This window comes from Chlorella variabilis (assembly GCF_000147415.1).
Source record: "Chlorella variabilis unplaced genomic scaffold CHLNCscaffold_33, whole genome shotgun sequence".
Taxonomy (NCBI): domain Eukaryota; kingdom Viridiplantae; phylum Chlorophyta; class Trebouxiophyceae; order Chlorellales; family Chlorellaceae; genus Chlorella; species Chlorella variabilis.
Genome location: NW_005435055.1, coordinates 74,127 through 90,863, shown reverse-complemented (window position 1 = coordinate 90,863; position 16,737 = coordinate 74,127). Strand labels below are relative to the sequence as shown.

At 68.3% G+C, this 16,737-nt stretch overlaps 3 protein-coding genes across 3 annotated transcripts in view; 2 read left to right on the top strand and 1 right to left on the bottom strand.

The window, feature by feature from the left end:
- Window positions 1-2,313: 2,313 nt before the first annotated feature.
- CHLNCDRAFT_141311 (hypothetical protein) lies at window positions 2,314-7,596 on the top strand (the record flags this gene model as incomplete). The annotated part of the gene is made up of 14 exons (XM_005843212.1): window positions 2,314-2,458; window positions 3,294-3,329; window positions 3,534-3,760; window positions 3,933-4,037; window positions 4,250-4,291; window positions 4,523-4,602; window positions 4,769-5,267; window positions 5,468-5,557; window positions 5,804-5,899; window positions 6,197-6,292; window positions 6,401-6,459; window positions 6,598-6,649; window positions 6,920-7,236; window positions 7,413-7,596. 14 exons carry the CDS (start codon window positions 2,314-2,316, stop codon window positions 7,594-7,596), a joined length of 2,028 nt encoding a protein of 675 aa, XP_005843274.1.
- Window positions 7,597-7,909: 313 nt separating this feature from the next.
- On the bottom strand, window positions 7,910-14,151 carry CHLNCDRAFT_141310 (hypothetical protein; the record flags this gene model as incomplete). Its single annotated transcript, XM_005843164.1, has 20 exons — window positions 7,910-8,030; window positions 8,250-8,372; window positions 8,644-8,752; window positions 8,998-9,059; window positions 9,340-9,479; window positions 9,711-9,805; window positions 10,076-10,144; window positions 10,323-10,431; window positions 10,655-10,764; window positions 11,095-11,205; window positions 11,405-11,464; window positions 11,708-11,830; window positions 11,957-12,074; window positions 12,328-12,407; window positions 12,736-12,806; window positions 13,086-13,190; window positions 13,378-13,445; window positions 13,626-13,704; window positions 13,850-13,916; window positions 14,094-14,151. 20 exons carry the CDS (start codon window positions 14,149-14,151, stop codon window positions 7,910-7,912), a joined length of 1,878 nt encoding a protein of 625 aa, XP_005843226.1.
- Window positions 14,152-15,161: 1,010 nt separating this feature from the next.
- The window catches only part of CHLNCDRAFT_141309 (hypothetical protein), a gene marked incomplete at both ends in the record, with an annotated part of 3,842 nt that continues 2,266 nt past the window's right edge, over window positions 15,162-16,737 (top strand). Inside the window, 5 exons of the mRNA XM_005843211.1 lie at window positions 15,162-15,228; window positions 15,508-15,585; window positions 15,754-15,778; window positions 15,989-16,154; window positions 16,453-16,583. Coding sequence (XP_005843273.1) covers window positions 15,162-15,228; window positions 15,508-15,585; window positions 15,754-15,778; window positions 15,989-16,154; window positions 16,453-16,583 — 467 coding nt within the window. The remainder of the gene's footprint in view (window positions 15,229-15,507; window positions 15,586-15,753; window positions 15,779-15,988; window positions 16,155-16,452; window positions 16,584-16,737) is intronic.

The following is a 16,737-nucleotide window of genomic DNA, read 5'->3' as shown; positions in this document are numbered from 1 at the left end:
GGGGCGGGTCGGGAGGCAGGGAGCGGGCCCGGGAGAGCGATGGCAATCGGCATCAGCTGACACTCACATCGTATGCCTCCTTGGGCGGCTTCTGGCTGCGCTGCTCCTGCATCCTGTTCATCCTGCCTCCTGGATGGGACCGGGCGGGCAGAAGCAGGGCGGGGCGGGGCTGACCTCCTGCGCGCCCCCCCTCCAAACGGCGAGGGGTTGCCTGCAGGCGCCAGGCAACGCGCAGGCAAGGGAATAATGGGGAAGATACACGTGGGGGAGATTCCTAGGGTGGCCTTCTCTCAAGGCTCATCAGCCACCCCAGCTTCGCAGGCAGCCCGACCGAGGCCGCGGCGATGTACGGACAACGCCGTGAACACCTCCCTGCTTCATTACAGGGTCGTCATGGGGCAAGAAACGCGGAGGGCAGGGCGCCCTCGGTCCCCTGCCGCCGTGGGAGGTCACTGGAGCGCCGGGCGTACCCGGTCGGCGGCACGGTCGTGGGGGAGTGTGGCAGTGGTGGAAGGGCTGCTGCTCGGGTCCAGAATAGCAAGGCAGAGGTAGAAGAGAGGTGCGGTGCTGTTTAGGATGCCCGGCCACGCTGCCAGCCCTTGCTGCAGCAGGGCAGCGCGCAGCGCCGCACCCTCCTCCCGCCTCGGTCAAAACCAGCCAGCCCCCTGCTGCCACAGCCAGGCGGCGGCCCCATCCACAGCTGCTTTGGACAGGAGATGGGCGAGGGAGAGCGAACAAGACAGTCTGCAGGGGCCCCGCGTTCGTGGGCATCACCAGATGGGGCAAGCAAGCATGCCGGCGGCCTTGTGTCCCTTCGCTGGTGGCGGCCCTGCCCGGGGCACAGCCTTCCATCATTCCAGTCCTCGCTCAGCATCTCGGCACCTTCACTCGCGCGGCAGGGCCCTGCAAATCCTCTTCCCGGCAGGATGCATCAGACGCGGGCAGGCCCTAGCTGCGGCTAGGCGTCGCCGGCGCCAGCAACCCAAGGGCAGGGGGGTGTGGCGCCAGCGCATCCTCATGCGCGATGTGAAATACCGCATGGGACTCCACCTGAGTTTGGCTAAGCCCAAATCCAACCCATCAGGAGCTGTTTGGGCCAGCTGAGCGAGCTCCATGGCGATGGCCCTGGTCGCCTCTCTCGCTTGTCAGCACTCCCGCCCCTATGAAATAATCGCAAATACTAATATCCCTATTGGGGAAGGCCAGCGCCGCGCGGCGGAAGCCTCTGGGTGCCGCCAGGCGGGCAGGAGCGGCAACCGCGGCGCCCAGCTGGGGAGCCTCTCCTGCCCGCCCTTGTGAGAATGTTAGACTGTGAGACACTTAGGTACAGCAGCAACAGTTTATTTAAGGCCTGCAGCCGCTAATAATGGGTTGTCTGACGCTTGCACGGTCATGCGCCACGGGCGCCGCTCAGACGCGAGTTCGGCCCGCCGCGGCGGCAGCATTGGAACCCTTTCTCAGAGCAGGAGGCAGCCTGAACTGCCTGGGAACACAACGACGGGCGTGGGTGACTGTATGGTCAGGGTTGCAGTGCTCAATATTGGGTGGGGTGGCACCATGCTTGCACACGTGCCCCCGCGCCGCAACCCATTCCTCCTGGCGCACGCCATGGAGCAACGGGGACCGGCTGGCCTGAAATCCCACTGCGTTGGCAGCAGGCATCGTCTGCAGGAAAGCAGGGGCAGCTACGCCGCCAGACACAGCCCCAGCATCTCATTTTTGGAGCGCCGCCGCTGGCGCAGGCGCACCGCTCGCGGCAACCAGCTGGGACCCCTGTCCAAGCTTGTGTGTCTGCCGGGCCAGAGGTCCCTGTCAACTTTATGGACGTGTGGGGAAAACAAATCGCACCACACTGCTTGCTCATAAGCACATTCCATCCTCCCTGCGCACGCTTGCTGGCAGGCGGCGGCGGCGCCTCCCGCCCTATGCCGCCAGCAGCCACTGCAGCGCTCGATGCTGCGGCGCTGAAACAGCCTCTATGCGACATGCAGCAGCCGCTGAGTGGGCAGCAGCACAGCGAAACACGGGCCGACGACCGGCTTTTGGCGCGATGGCCCAGAGGGCATGTCCATTGGCTCAGAGGCCTTTCAGGTGTCCCTGAGCCCGTCTTGAAAGAGAGAGCGAATAGACACGCCTCCTGGAGCAATCACATGGAGCAGGTGGATGTGCTGGCGCCACACCCCTTGTGTCTGTTGCGCTGAGACGCCACTTGGCGGGGGCGGCGGTGCATGCCAAATGGCATCAGGGGGGCTCCGGTACCATCGCCCTAACCATTTCTGGCAAGCCCGCTGCTTCATAAATATTTGGCTCAGCATGAAGGAACTGGAGCAGGAAGGCGGGGCCGAGGCTGCCCAGCCATCGAAAACTGTAGGAGCACCTCTGGAGCAGCTCCTGGCGTCGGCGGAGCGCAAGCTCAACTGGCGCATCCTTCCCTTGATGTCGACCATGTCCATGTTCTGTGAGCGTGGTGGGTTGGATGTAGGCCGCCGGGAGCCCACGTGTGTGTACCAGCATCGATGCCCATCGGCCTTGGCCTATGCAGCATATGCTGCTAAGGATCCCCACGTCCCCCATCACGTTGTGGTGGGTTCGTATCCGGCAAGGCAGGGAGGGGCAGGTGGGACGTGGTCTGAACACCTGCGATGCCCCTTGATCACGTGTGCCCCCTTCCCTTGGAAAGTCATAGCGGGTGTTCCAGTCGCGTCTGGCAGTGAGCTGCCCCACAAACTCTTGTCTGTTAGCGCCTCACCGAGTGGTGTCAAGCAGAATGCTCTGGATAGGCTTGATACCACCGGAAACGCGCATGCTTCGCGCTTCTGCCCTTCTAAACTGTTTCAGTAGGGTAAATGTGTCATGTTGGAAGCGCGGGGCCCCTCAAAACCGCTCGCCGCTGGCAGCGGTTGGGGCGCAGCACACGCAGCAGACATCGCCTGGGAAGCCATTTTCGCCCCCCAGCCGCCCGGCAACCATCCAAAACGGATGTACGCATTGCCTTATGCGTACATTTGAAACTGCTGGGCGTTGCCTTATGCGTGCATTTGAAACTGCTGGGCAGCAGTTTCACGCAACAGGTAGGGGGCCCATCGCATGCTGCTTCGCTGCTGGAGGCCCTTCCCGGGCTGGCGCTCTTGCAGATGATAGATGGTAGCCTAGCGATGCATCAGCGAAAAACAGCGCCGCAATCTGTGCAGCACCGAGGCTGCCACAGGCCTGGAAGCCTATCCAGAGCATTCTGCTTGACACCTCTCTGACAGGGGCGTCACTCTTCCCATGCCTGTGCCGATTCCCCGCAGGCTACATCGATCGTGCCAACCTGAGCTTTGCCAGCGGTGCGGCCCTCCGCTGTGTCCGCTTTGCCTGCGCCGTGGGCGCAGCCTCAGTGCTGCAGCCTCCTCCCTAGGCCGCGACCCCCCTAAGCTTGCAGCGGGCGTGGCAGGCGCCCTCACCGTGCTCCCCAAACGCCTCCCTGCTGCCGCCGACGGCATGCTGCCTCACCCTCCCCGCTGCCTGCCCGCCATCCCCTCCCCCTCCAGCCTCCATGAACGAAGACTTGGGGCTGTCCACCGCCACCTACGGCCTGGGCGCAGGCCTGTTCTTCGCGACCTATGCCACCATGCAGATCCCGGCCAACATGGCGCTGTCCCGTGTGGGCGGCCGCCGCTGGCTGGCCTCCATCTGCGTCGCCTGGGGCCTGGTGGCCGCCTGCTTCGCCGCCATCAACTCCACCGCCGCCTTCCTCACCCTGCGCACGCTGCTGGGGGTGGCCGAGGCACGCCCTCCGCGCCCGCTGCGCACGCTGCGCCCTGCGTTACGGCCGGAGCCGCAGCCGTGCCAGATGGGTTGCGCCCGGCCCAGGTCGAGGCCTGGCGTGGCCTGCCGCATGCCTGCCCTGCCCCATGCCACCCCAACGGACTGCGCGGCGGCTTTTGCAGGCCGGCGCGATGCCTGGCATGTGGTGCTATGTCAGCTTCTTCTACCCGCGCGCCCGCCTCACCGTCCCCATGACCATCGTCATGGCCGGCCTCTCAGTGGCGCAGGTGGGTGCCCTATGGCGGTGGTGGTGCTGGTGGTGGTGCTGGTGGTGGCGGCTGCTGCGGCGGCTGTGTACACGTGTGGCGGTTGAGAGGGGATGCGTTGCGTGCATTCGGCCCTTGTTCATTGTCATGTGTGCCCTACAGGCCGGCTGCCTGCCTGCCTGCCCGACCCCCCGCCTGCCTGCCCGCCTGCCTGCCTGCCTGCCTGGGTGCAGGTGATCGGGGCCCCGCTGGCCGTCGGCTTCCTTGCCCTGGACGTGAGTTTGCAGTCAGCTCGCATGGGGTTTAGGGTTGTTTGAAGGCCGCCCGCCGGCGCCTGCTGCAGCTGCTACTGGTGCCGCCTGCGGCCGCTGCCCGCCTGGGCAGTGGGCATGCCACCCCTGCCGCCTTCTGCTGCTGCAGCGGGGGTGGGCGCTGCCGCGACGGGCATGCACGACCAAGCGAGCTGCCGCCAACCTGCCGCCGCATGCCGTTGCTGAGCCGTGCAGGGCGCCGGCGGGCTGGCGGGCTGGCGCTGGCTGTTCCTGCTCGAGGGCATCCTCTCGGTGCCGCTGGGCTTCGCCATCTGGTGTGCTGGGCTACCCACCTGGGCTGTGCCGCTTGCTTCCTGTTGCTCGGCTTACTGGATGGCCAGCTGCCGCACGCGTCACACAGCCTTGGGGCACGCCCTGCTGCCTTCCCTTTGGACGACCACTGGCAGACCTCCCTATGTCGCACCTCTGCACCGGCCACAGGTTCCTGCTGCCCGACAGCATCGCCGCCACTCGCTTCCTGTCCCCGCAAGAAAAGGCGGCGCTGCGGGGCGAGATGCGGCGGCAACGGCAGCTGGACGAGGTCGCGGCCAGCAGACTGTTTGCCAGGCAGCAGCAGCTTCATCAGGAGCAGCAGGGGGGCAGCAACGGCAGCGGCAGCAAGGCATCTCTCGGAGGCGGCCTGTATGGCAGCACTGAGCGGCCTGGGCAGCTCGAGCTCGCTCCGAGGCCGGGCGGCGGAGAGCAGCCCTCTCAGCTGCACGGCCAGCAGCAGCAGCCGGGAGGAGAAGGCGAGGAGGAGGGTTGCGAGGAGCAGCACCACCAGCCCAGGCGCAAGCTCAGTGAGGACTGGGCCTCGCTGCGTGTGGCGCTGCGGTGCCCCGTGGCGTGGTGCGGCGGCACCTGGCGCATGCTGCACGGCATCGCGACGAACGGCCTGCAGTACTTTGTACCGCTCATAATACAGACCATGCTGAACCAGGTGAGGGGGACGGGGCGAAGCTGGGGCCAGCATTCGGGCGGGCGGGGGGGGGCGGGGGGCGCGGCACGGCGGCCCAGTTTGCCCGCCGGGCGTTTGCCCTGCCTGCTGTCCCTTGCCGCTCTTGCGCTGGCCTGGCCTGTTTCACCTTGCGCTGCTCCTCCCCTCCCATATCCCCAACCCCCCACCCCCCACACACGCAGACCACATCCACGGTAGAGGTGACCCTTCTGAGTGCGGTGCCCTTTGCCGCCGCCGCCGCCTTCCACCTGCTCAACGCTTTCCACTCGCAGGTGGGCCGGGCTGGCGAACGGGAAGTACAGCAGTACATTACGGACCGCTTGCCGCTGGAGCCGCTGCGTGCCTGCCTGGCTGGGCAGCGGCGGTGCCGGTAGCGCGCCGCTCCCCGCTCTGCCCCCATGTGCCCTTCCTCCTGAAGGGGGGTGGCATCGCCGTCGGCGTTGTCGTGCCGCTGCCTTGCCTCCTCATCATCGACCGCCGCGGCATGCCTCCGCTTGCTCTGCTCCCGCTCCCTGCAGTACACCGAGGAGTGGCGGTTCCACATCGCCGTGCCGTGGGTGGTGGGCGGCGCCTTCATGGCGGCACTGCCCGCAGTCACAGGCTCCAGCAACAGGGTGGGCAGAGTGTGGGTGGGTGTGAGGAGGGGGAGGGAGGTGTGCGTGTGGGCGCACGTGTGCTTGTGGTGGTGGGGAGGCGGAGAGGCACCACTGCCTGCAGGCAGGAGGAGGGAGATGGCCCGGTCGTGACAGTGTGGCTGCTGGTCGCTCGGCCCGCAGCGGCCCCTCCTTCCTCCGGCACCCGGCCTCCCAGCCCTCCCTGTCCCACCCCTGTTCAACCTCTGCACACCGGCCTGCATCGCACACTCCCCGTCACACGCTTTCTCGACTTCTGCACACCGATCCGATCTGCAGGCTGCCGCCATGGTGGTGCTGACGCTGGCGGGCATGGGCTCCATGGGGGCGAAGGGCCCCGACATCACCTGGATCACCAGCCTGATGACGGCAGAGGTGAGGAGGGAGGGATGAGTGTGTGCCTGCGGCTGCTGCACCGCTGGTCAAGGCCGATCCTTTCCCCTCTCCGTGTTATATACTTCTCTACTTCTCCTGTTGTTGCAGGAGCGGCTGCTGGGCCTGCCCCTCGTCAACATGGTGGCCAACATCGGCGCCTTTGTGGGGTGAGGAAGGCCGGGTTCATTGGGGAGGCTGCCTGGTGCTATGTGCCGGTTGGGGGGCGGCGAGGCATGCGGCACGCTGCTGCTGACCATGCTGATTGACCATGCCGCCGCTGCTGATGCTGCTGCCGCCTGGTGCAGGCCCTACATCGCCGGCGCCCTCCACACCGCCTCCAGAAACTACGACGCATCGGTGAGCGGTAGGGTGGGGGGGGGGAGGGGGGGGGGAGGGGGGCGGCCCACCAACCTGCAGCAGGATGGACCGCTGCCCGCCTGCCCTGGGACGGGTTGGGCCCTGCCTGCCTCGCACCGTGCTGCTCGCGATCAGCCGGGGCCGGCTAACCCAGCACCAACAGCGTCACACCACCACCACGGTTCGCCCCGCCCTTATCCATGCTTCACTTTCATCTGTGCCGCGCCGCTGTGCCGTTCCTCACTTGTACCGCACACCACCGTACCGCAGGAGTGGGTCATGGCTGGGACCATCCTGGGCTCCGCGCTCTGCGTGCTGGCCTTCCCGTTGCGCTGGTCAACCACAGCCCGCCACCGGCAGCGCCTGCAGCAGCAGCAGCAGCAGCAGCGGCAGGCTGAGGAGGAGGGTGTGGACGGCGGGGCAGGGGAGGAGGGGGAGCAGGAGAAGGAGGCAGAGGAGGGGCTGGTGGCGGCGCCGAGGAGGAGCGGCGGCAGGATGGAAAGCGGCGGCTACACCCGGCGAGTGGCAAGCTTCATGGGCGCTCTGGCCCAAGGGAAGGCGTTGCTGGCCTGCCCTGAGCGCATCAGGTGAGAGAGGGGGCATGCAATGCAGCCTTGGCCCTCCCGGCCTTCCGGCACCGGGCTGAACTGGTGGCGAGCGTGGGGTACCGGCGGGTGCACGGTGCAGCAGCAGCAGCGGGCCGCTTGTGCGACACTGCGCCGGTGCCCAAGGCCGCTTGCCCCCACCGTGGGCCCAGCCGCAGGTCCCAGCTGCTGTCGGCGCTGGAGCCGCAGCGGCGGCGGCCGGCGCCCCGCCGCGCCGCCTCGTATGCCTTTGGTGGCGCTCGGCGGCCGCAGTTTGCGGCGGGCGCAACGGCGGCGGCAGGGGGACTGTATGCTATGGCCGAGGAGGACGGGCATGCCCTGGCCCCCGCTGCCACCTACTGACCCTGGTGTCGATCTGGCATGTGACTGATGACATCACAAGGCTGCCGTGGGGACTCCGGCAGAACAAAGAGGGCAAGAAAATATATTGGGGGAAGGAAATGGTCGGGGGTAGTCACCCGGTGACAACACTTCACCGCTGCACGGCTGCCAGCGTCCTGCTGCTGCAGCTGCTGCAACCATCGCTGCCGCTGCGCCGACGCTGCGTCACAAGCCGTTCTTCCCTGTGCTGCTGCACCTGCCGCTGCTACTGGTGCCACTGCCACCGCGCCGGCCGCGACGCCGTCGGCGCGGTATCATGTGTATGCTGCCGGCGCTACGCCGCCATCGCCTCCTCCTTGCGCCGCTGCTGCCGCCGCATGCCCGACTCCAGCGTGCGCTTGCGCAGGCGCAGGCGGCTGGGGGTCACCTCTATGAGCTCGTCAGCCGCCACGTAGCTGCAGGTAGCCAGGGTGGCGGGGAGTGTGGGGTCCCGCACACCCACCACACCCGCATCACACCCCATGCACCGCCCGCCATGGCCTACTCACGGCGCGCCGCCATTCAGCCACCACAGGCTGGCGGGACCCACAGAAAAACACTGCGCATCGTTACCCCCACACCCTCGCAACTACCACTGCCACCACCATCATCCACACCGCCACCCCGGCGCCCACCCGATGGCGTCCTCGAGCGTCAGCGCGCGCGGCGGGCTCAGCACCACCCGCTCCTCGCTGCCCGTGTTGCGCACATTAGTCATCTTCTTCTCCCTCACAGGGTTCACCTCCAGGTCGCTGTCCCTGCGTGTATGTAGGGTTAAGGGTTGTGAGGGGCAGCGGGGGGCACGCCCAAGCCTTCAATGGTGGCCGCAGGGTGGGGCAGATGCGAGGATGCACAGTGGTTTCATGTTTTTGTGTTGTTGTGTGGGGGCGGGTCGCGAGGGGTCAACAGTGGAGTGGGGCAGACCAGCGGACCTGCACCGACACACATGCCATGGCAGACCCCCCCCCCACCCCCCCACCCCCTCCCGAGCCACGCGCAGGCCTGCACGGCACCCACGCCGTGCCCCACCTGCTGTGCTCCCCCACAATCATGCCCTCGTACACCTCTGCCGTCGCCTCCACAAACAACACGCCCCGCGGCTCCAGCCCCCCCAGCGCATGCGTTGTGGTGCGGCCGCCTGCGGTGGCGGCAGAGGGAGTGGCAGCACATGCGGGGTGCGGTGGGGAGCCTCCCTGAGGGAGAGGGCGCCGGGGGCGTGGGTTTGGGCCGGCGGGCACCAGGCGCGGGAGGCCTGCCGGCGCCGTGCCCTCCCCTGGTATCCCAGCTGGCGGGCGGGGCCGCGCGGCGTATGCGGCGCAGGCATTGGTTAGATGGGGAGGGAAGGCGGCACGCTGCCCTCCAACACTAGTCCAGCCCGCCCACCTGCGACGGAGATGAGGGCGCCCTTGCGCACACGGTCCAGCCCGCCGCGGTATGGACCATACCTGCAGGGCGGGGGACGGGAGGCGAGGAGGTGCGGCGTGGGAGGGCGAGGCTCGCAGCGCATGGCGTGACGGCAGCGGTGCAGTATGGGCAGGGGTGAAACCAACGGAGCAGTCAGCAGCAGGGCTGAGCTGGCAACCCCACACGGCCGCCTCCGCCTTGCCCCCACCTGACCTGACCTGCCCTGCCAATCCACCCACCCGTCAACCTATCCACCCAGCCACCCAGCCACACAGCCATCTGGCCACCAGCCACCCATCCGCCTCTCAAAGGCATGCTCACCGTGCAAAGGCGCGGTGCAGGGCGCCGGTGCCGCGCGTGATCGCGGCAAAGGCGGAGCGGAAGCCGATGAGGCCGCGGGAGGGCGCCTCAAACGCCAGCCGCTGCTTGCCCTCCCGCTCCAAAGGCAGCATCTCCAGCAGCTGCGGTGTGGTGTGGTGTGGTGTGGTGTGTGGCGGCGGCAGGATGCCAGGCGGGCACAGGGGGCAGCAGCGCCGCCTCAATCGACATCCGACGTATATCCAGCTACAGCACCCACACCTACACCCACTCCTACCCTCACACCCACACCCACACCCACAACCATATTCAAACCTAAACCCACACCACCCACACCCACACCCACGCACCCCAGCTCGGCAACCGCCCCTCACCTCTCCCTTGCGAAGCGTCAAAGCCTCTATCACCTCCCCTGCATGCGCGTCCTCCACCTCGCACACCACCTCCTCAAGAGGCTCCAGCCGCTGGCCTGCGGCAGGGGCGGGGCGGGGAGGCGTGGGGACAGGGAAGGTGTGGTGGTGGGGAGGCGCCGGGTCCGAGAACAAGAAGAGGTGGTGCAGTGTGTGTGCTGTGTGTGTGTGTGTGTGTGGTGGGCGGGGTGCCCCTCTGGGGTCGGGGGCAGCAGGGCAGGCGTGGGGTGTGCCGGGAGCCCAGCAGGCACCCCCGTCGGGCAGGAACTGCGGCAGCCGGCCGCATCACCAGGCCAGCCAGGCAGCCAGGGGGGTGCCTCCTCGCTCACCCTCCTCGTGCCGCAGCACCACCCGCGGCGGCGACACAGACAGCTCGAAGCCTTCGCGCCGCATGTTCTCTGCATGTGTGTGTGGACGTGGGTGCGGGCGTGTGGGGTTGGGAGGTGGAAGAGCAGCGGCGGGAGGCGGGGCATGCGCAGACCATCCAGCGACGCCGCACCCGCAGCGGGCCTTCCCAGCTGCCGCAACACACACACACACACACACACACGCCGCCGTCTGGACCGTCTGGCGCACCTATGAGCAGCCCCAGCTGCAGCTCTCCTCGTGCCTGCACCTCGAAGCTCTCCCCGCCGCTGCCCTCCACGGGCACCACCCGCAGAGAAACGTTCGTCTCCGCCTCGGCCTGCGGGGTTAGTGTAGTGGAGGGGGTGGGGTGGCGGTACGTCGGTGGCATGTGTGGAATGTGTGTATGTGTGTGCAGGTGGCCGGCAAGATAGGTTTCAGCCGGCCGAACAGTGGGCGGCAGCAGCAGCCCCGATGCATTACCCTGCCCGCCAGTGCGGCCTGCTATCCAGCCTCAACTCCCTAGCGCCCGCCGGCGGCTGCGTCTCCTCGCCGCCCCGCACCTGCAGCCGCTCCCCGATCTTGGACCCAGTCAGCTGGCTGCCCTCGCGCCCCGCCAGCGGCGAGGTGTTGGGGCTGAACACCATGCTGAGGGTGGGGGGGTCGATCTGGCCTGCAGGCAGGCAGGCAGGCAGGCACAGGCAGGCAGGCACAGGCAGGCAGGCACGCACATCAACGCGAGTGCTGGGGCCCATGGGGGAGCGTGGTGTGCAAGGCAAAACATTCAAGGTCCCGCGTCAACACGATATCTCAACACGCCGCGCGTCGAAAGCACACGCAACAGCTCTACGGGAATGGAGTGCAGGCAGCGCAGAGGCCGGCAAGGGCAGCAGCAATGCAGCACGCCAGCAGCACGTCCACAATGCCGCCAGCAGGAGTGGCGCCAGCGCCAGCAGCAGCCTGGCCGGCCCGCCCTACCTGCCCACACCCCAACCCCTCGCACCTGGCGGCAGCGCCTGCTGCAGCTCGGGCGCCCCTATGGTGTCTGCAATGCCTGCCGCTGCCACGCCGGCTACAGAAACGATGTCTCCTGCCACCGCCCCCTCTAGCTCCACTGCAGCGGTAGGAGCAGAGTGCCAGCAGCGATGTGAAGCAGGCTGGGCTGGCGGCAGGCACAGCGGGCAGAACAGCCTGCAGCTGCAGCGGCAGCTGGCGCCCAGCAGCCAGCAGCCAGCCAGGCGCCGAGCAGGGTGGCACGCGTGAGACGCTGCAAGCGCTCCCGCCAGCGCTGCCGCCCGCGCTGCGTGCCCCACCTGTGCCCGTGCCGCTGCGCTTCATGATGCGAGTCACCTTGAAGCCCTCGTCCTGGCCGCCTGCGGGTTGAGCGCAACGGGTAGCAATGACATGCCTATGTCCCGAGGGGCAACCCATGCAGGGGGGAATGCAGGGGCACCGCTTCTGGCCCGCAGCAAGCACACCCTATACCCAAAACCCTCGCAACCGCCGCTGCCGTGCTGCTCCACAACATGCTTGTGTGAAGCAACGCAGAGAGGCACCACCGTCGCCAGCACCCACGGCTGCAAACAGCGCGCTGCGCTGCAGCCCTCTGCGCTCACCATCACGCCACAGGACCTTCACGCGGTCGCCCAGTGCCACGGTGCCGCTGTGCACGCGCCCCGTCACGATCTTCCCTAAAAATGAATGCCGCTCGGTCATGACCACCAGGAAGCTGAAGGGATCTGCGGTGGTACCAAGGGCGGTACAAGCAGGACGGTCGGCGGCGCCGGACGGTGCGGCGCAGGGGCTTGCTGGCGATGAGCCGCCGGCCAGGTGCCGACCTGAGGCAAGGAGCACAGCACACTCACCCTGCAGGTTGGCCGACGGCGGCGGCGGCACGTGCGCTAGCAGCGCCTCCAGCAGCGGGGCCATGGAGGCGCCTGCGGGCGCCTGGCCGCCCGGCGGAAGCGTGGGGCTGGCCCAGCCCTGCGGAGCACCAGCAGGCGCGGGGGGGGTGAAGGCGGGGCAAGAGGCTGGTGCAGCCAGCTGGACATGCCACGCCACAGTCGGGCACTGTGCCACAAGCGAGGGACGGTATGGGACAGACCACCTGCTGCGTGTGCCGCCACCACCCGGCCCATCGCGCAGGCCCCCCGAGCAGGCGTGCCTCCCACCCACCCACCCCGCCCTGCGCTGCCCCCTGCCACACCACACCACACCACACCCCAAGCAGGCGCACCTCCCTGGCCGAGGCATATAGCACAGGAAAGTCGAGCTGGTCGTTGCAAGCGCCCAGGTGCGCAAACACATCAAACACGGCTGCAGGAGGGGCGGGGGCGAGGGAGGGCGACGGGGGTGGGTGGCCGGAGAGGAGCGGCGGCAGGCTGAGAGCAGCAGCGAGGGAGGGAGGGGCGGGACCTGGGAAGGGCAGAGGCAGCGGAGGAACGGGGCCTGCGGCAGCTCGGGGTTCCCATCGGAGTGCCGAAACCATGCGCACCGTCCCCCACAAGCACGGCATGCAGCAGGCGGACGGGCAGGTATGCAGGAAGGCGGGTACGCAAGCGAAGCATGCAGGCATGCATGCCGGCGAGCAGGCAGGCAGGCAAGCAGAGGCAGGCAGGCAGGGGAGCAGGCAGCAGGCGCTCACACGACTCCACCTCCCCGCACCGCTGCTCCGTGGCTCCGGGGCGGTCGACCTTGTTGAGGACCACCACGGGCCTGCGGGGGGCAGGTGGGTGGGAGGCAGGGGGAGGAGGGCAGCAAAGGGAGTGACTAAGGTGAACCGAGTCGGCGATGGGGGGCCCGCCATGCTGGGGCGCACCACCAAGGGACGCACGGCTGGACCTCGATCAACACAAAAACGCCGCCGCCGCCACCGCCTGGCAGCCCCTGCCCGAGGCTCGCCCCTTGCCGCCTCTGCCTCCACCGCGCAACGGCAGCAGCCAAGAAGGACACAGCCCCGTAACCCAGGGTACCCCGCCAGAGCTCCCAGCCCACCGCAGCCCCCGCCGCAGCGCCTTCTCCACGACAAACTTGGTCTGGCTGAGGGGCCCCTCGTTTGCATCCACCAGCAGCACCGCGCCATCCACCATGCCCAGCACACTGCGGGGCGGGCGGGCGGGTGCGGTGTGCGGGCGCGTGTGGTTGGCGGTTTGCAGCCGGCAGCAGGCCTGCACCCCAAACCGCCGGCCGCCACCATCCGCGCCACACACACACATACACATACACATGAACACGCACGCGCAAACGCACACAAGCGTGCGCACACACACACGCTGCCGCCCCTCACCGCTCCACCTCCCCGCCAAAGTCGGCGTGGCCGGGGGTGTCCACCGCATTGAAGGTGTGCCCCTGGAACTGCGGGCGGGAGTGGGGTGGGGTGGACCGGCCAGGCATGTGGGACAGGGCCGGCCAGCATCCAGGCGCCGTCGGGGCCGGGCCCCCTCCCGCTGCCGCTGCCTGCGTAAGCTGGAGCCCCATACCCTGCACACCCAGCGGGGCGCCCACCCACCCCGCGCCCTCTGCCCTCCCTCCCACCTGGAAGGATGTGTACTTGGAAGCGATGGTGATGCCCCGCTCCCGCTCAAACTGGTTGCTGTCCATCACCCGGTCCTCGCTGCAGCGAGGGCGAGAGGGTAGGGTGGGGGAGGCTTTGGGTGTGCGACTGTGGCGCACGAGCGGCCGGCGGTGGTGGTGGTGGTGGTGGCAAATGACTGTGGTGTGTGTGCGGGCGGCGGCGGCGACGTGCCGACAACACACACCTGAGCGTGGCACCGCAGAAGGTAAGCAGCCGGTCCATCAGCGTGGTCTTGCCGTGGTCCACGTGGGCTGCAGGCAGGCCAGGCCAGAGAGGGACGGACATGAGAGGGGGCCCTGTGTGAAGAGCGGCAGAAGGAGGAGCGGCGGCGGCGGTGGCGGCGGCGGCGGCCCAACGCCAACCGCCTCGGCGGCGTGTCCTAGCTGCAACATTCGTTCTATAGGTTGCATACAGCCGCAGGGGCGCACCGATGATAGCGAAATTCCGAATCAAGTCGGGATTGGTGGGGGCGGCAACCGAAGACATGCCGCGGCGCAGCAGCTGCCTGCCGCTCTGTTCAAGCATCTGCGACGCAGCAGTGCCCCGCAGCAGCCCCAGGGCCCCACATGCTGTTGCTGCATGGCCGCCCTGCCGCAACAGGGCTGCTAAACAGCCCAGCATTGAGCGCGCGGGAGGGCTCCTCTGGATGCTGCTGCGAGAGCAAATGTTGGAAACGCCGCCAAATCAAGTTTTGGCGCGCTTGCCGATCCCAGCGCACCCAGCGTGACGCCGCCGCCGGCGCGGCGGGGCAGCTTGCGACGAGTTCGGTGGGGTTATTCCTCCCCTGGTGCCTGCCTGGCAGTGATTCTGCCGTTCTACCAGCCACCGCCTGCACTCCGGCCATTATTTGCCTGCCATCGCTCCTGCCTCGCGGCCGCACAGCTGATGAGGGGAGGCGGGAGGGGGAAGTCTCACCCTGGGGGTCCTGCAGGATCAGCATGATCAACATGCATACTGCAGCTTGCAGTTGCGGAGGCACGCTGGAAGGAAACCGGGTGGCTGGACGGGTGTGGCCAGCGAACACGGAGGACGGCGGCTCGCGAGCGTCCCGCCGGCTGCCGCTGGTCACCAGCCGCCTATCCTGCTCCTCCATTCCGCTGCAGTTCTCTGCCTGCTAGTGCTGCCGCTCGCGGCACCAAGACGGCTCGGCACCTGTTTGGGGCCATGGCCCTGTAGGGTGCAGGGGAGGGGGGTTGGCGGCGTGGCTGGGCACGGCAGCAGCAGGGTACTACCTGGCATCTGCGGGCTGTCAGCCAGCCGTCGGGCACACTCTCCGGACGGAGCTGCGCCCCAGCTTCAGCACATCCCAGCAGATGCTCTGAGGCCCAACCCACGAAGCCCAAGGAAACTGCACGGGCTGTGCGCTGGAGTCGGAAGCTGTGGCGAAGCGCCCCCTCTTTTGTTCTACTTGAGCGCATCTGGGCTCCTATCTCTCATCTTGAACGGCACCTCCAGTGTTGGACCCAGTCGCGCCTTGTCCGGTGTGATACCCACCCATGGCGCCCGCCCCAGCCCTGCGGGGCTCCGCCCTGCCCGCCCTGGCCCTGCTGCTGTGCGCCCTAGGTGAGTTGCACCACATAGCGATTCCCGGGGGTGCATTGCGCGCTGCACCGACGGCTGCGTGCGTGCGACGGTAACCCTCGCAGTGCCAGCTGCCGCCCGTTCCGGCAGCCACAGGGTGTGCCAGCCCTCTGCCTGCCAGGCACATCCACCCTCCCTGCCCCGTCTGACGAACACGCAGGGCCCAAGCAGCCCCCCTGCCTGCGCCCGCCTCCGCAAGCCCGCTCCGCCCCCAGCCGGCCTGACCGCCCGCCGCCGCCGCCGCGCGCCCGCCCGCCGCAGGCGGCGCCGCAGCCGGCCCTCACGGCCTGTTCTACATACAGCTGGCTGTGGGCAAGAGCCCCTGCCTGGCCGCAGGCGGTGAGTCGTCGCCTCTTTGGGGGCCCCGGACTGATCGGAAGGCATGCTTGTGCTCCTGCTTGTGCCCCGCCGCCGCCCCTCCCCCTGCTTGCTCGCCGCAGCTGCGTGCGCCCACCCCCGGAGGGCCGCCCTCACCGGTTCCCCTGCCCTGCCGCCTCCCTGCCGCAGGCTACCTGTCTGGCAACCTGTGCGAGTGAGTGGCCGCCCGCCCCGCCCGCGCCTCACGTGCACCGCCCCCTCCCCGCTCCCCGCAGCTTCTCCCTGGCTGCCCCTGCAACTTCCCCCGCACCTTCCACACGCCACCTGGCCCCTTCCATACTTGGGGTAGCCACCCCCTCACCAAACCCTGCCCTACCACCTGCCCCCGCCTGCGCTCCCCCACCCACCCACCCCCTGCCTGCAGCGGCGCCGACGCCCTCTCCCTCATCCCCTACACGAATGACGGCGCCAAGTCAACCTGGTGGGCAGACCCCGTCCAGCGGTGGGGCGAGGACCGAGACATGCTAGACTCCATCACATTGCAGGCACGTGCCGCGCTGTGCCGCGCTGCGCTGTGCTGTGCTGTGGCTGTGCCTGCGCTATGCTGCGCTACGCTGCGCTGTGCTGTGCTGTGATTTGCTGTGCTATGATTTGCTGCGCTGTGCATAGCCAGCACCCCTGGCCGGCGGCAGCACTTGCTTGGAGCTGCCCGCCGCCGCCGCCGCTGCGCTGCCGCCACGGCAGGCCGACCACGGCAGCACGTCTCGTGGCGCACACCACACGCCGCCCCCTCTCTGCCCCTCCCCCCGCCCCCTCTGCCCCTCCCTTGTCCCCGGCCTCACTCGCGCGCTGCCGCCTCCCCACCCCCACCCCGCTCAACGGCCGCAGCTCAACGGCCGCGTCAAGCCCTGCTTCGCCGACAGCTTCCTGTCCATGTCCACCAGCTGCTTCAACACCAGCGCCTGGGTGGGCGCCGCCCAGGCGGTGTGGATCCTGGAGGAGACGGCGCACCAGGACATGTACCGCATCCGCGCCAACTGGACGGTGAGCAGCTCGGCGGGCGCTTCCCTCCTGCCCCGCTGCTTTCCTCCCTGATCCTCCTGGAACGCTGCAGCTGCTGCCGAGGTCGTGCCAGGCCCGTGCCTGTGCCCAGCTGTGCTGTGCCGTGCTGTG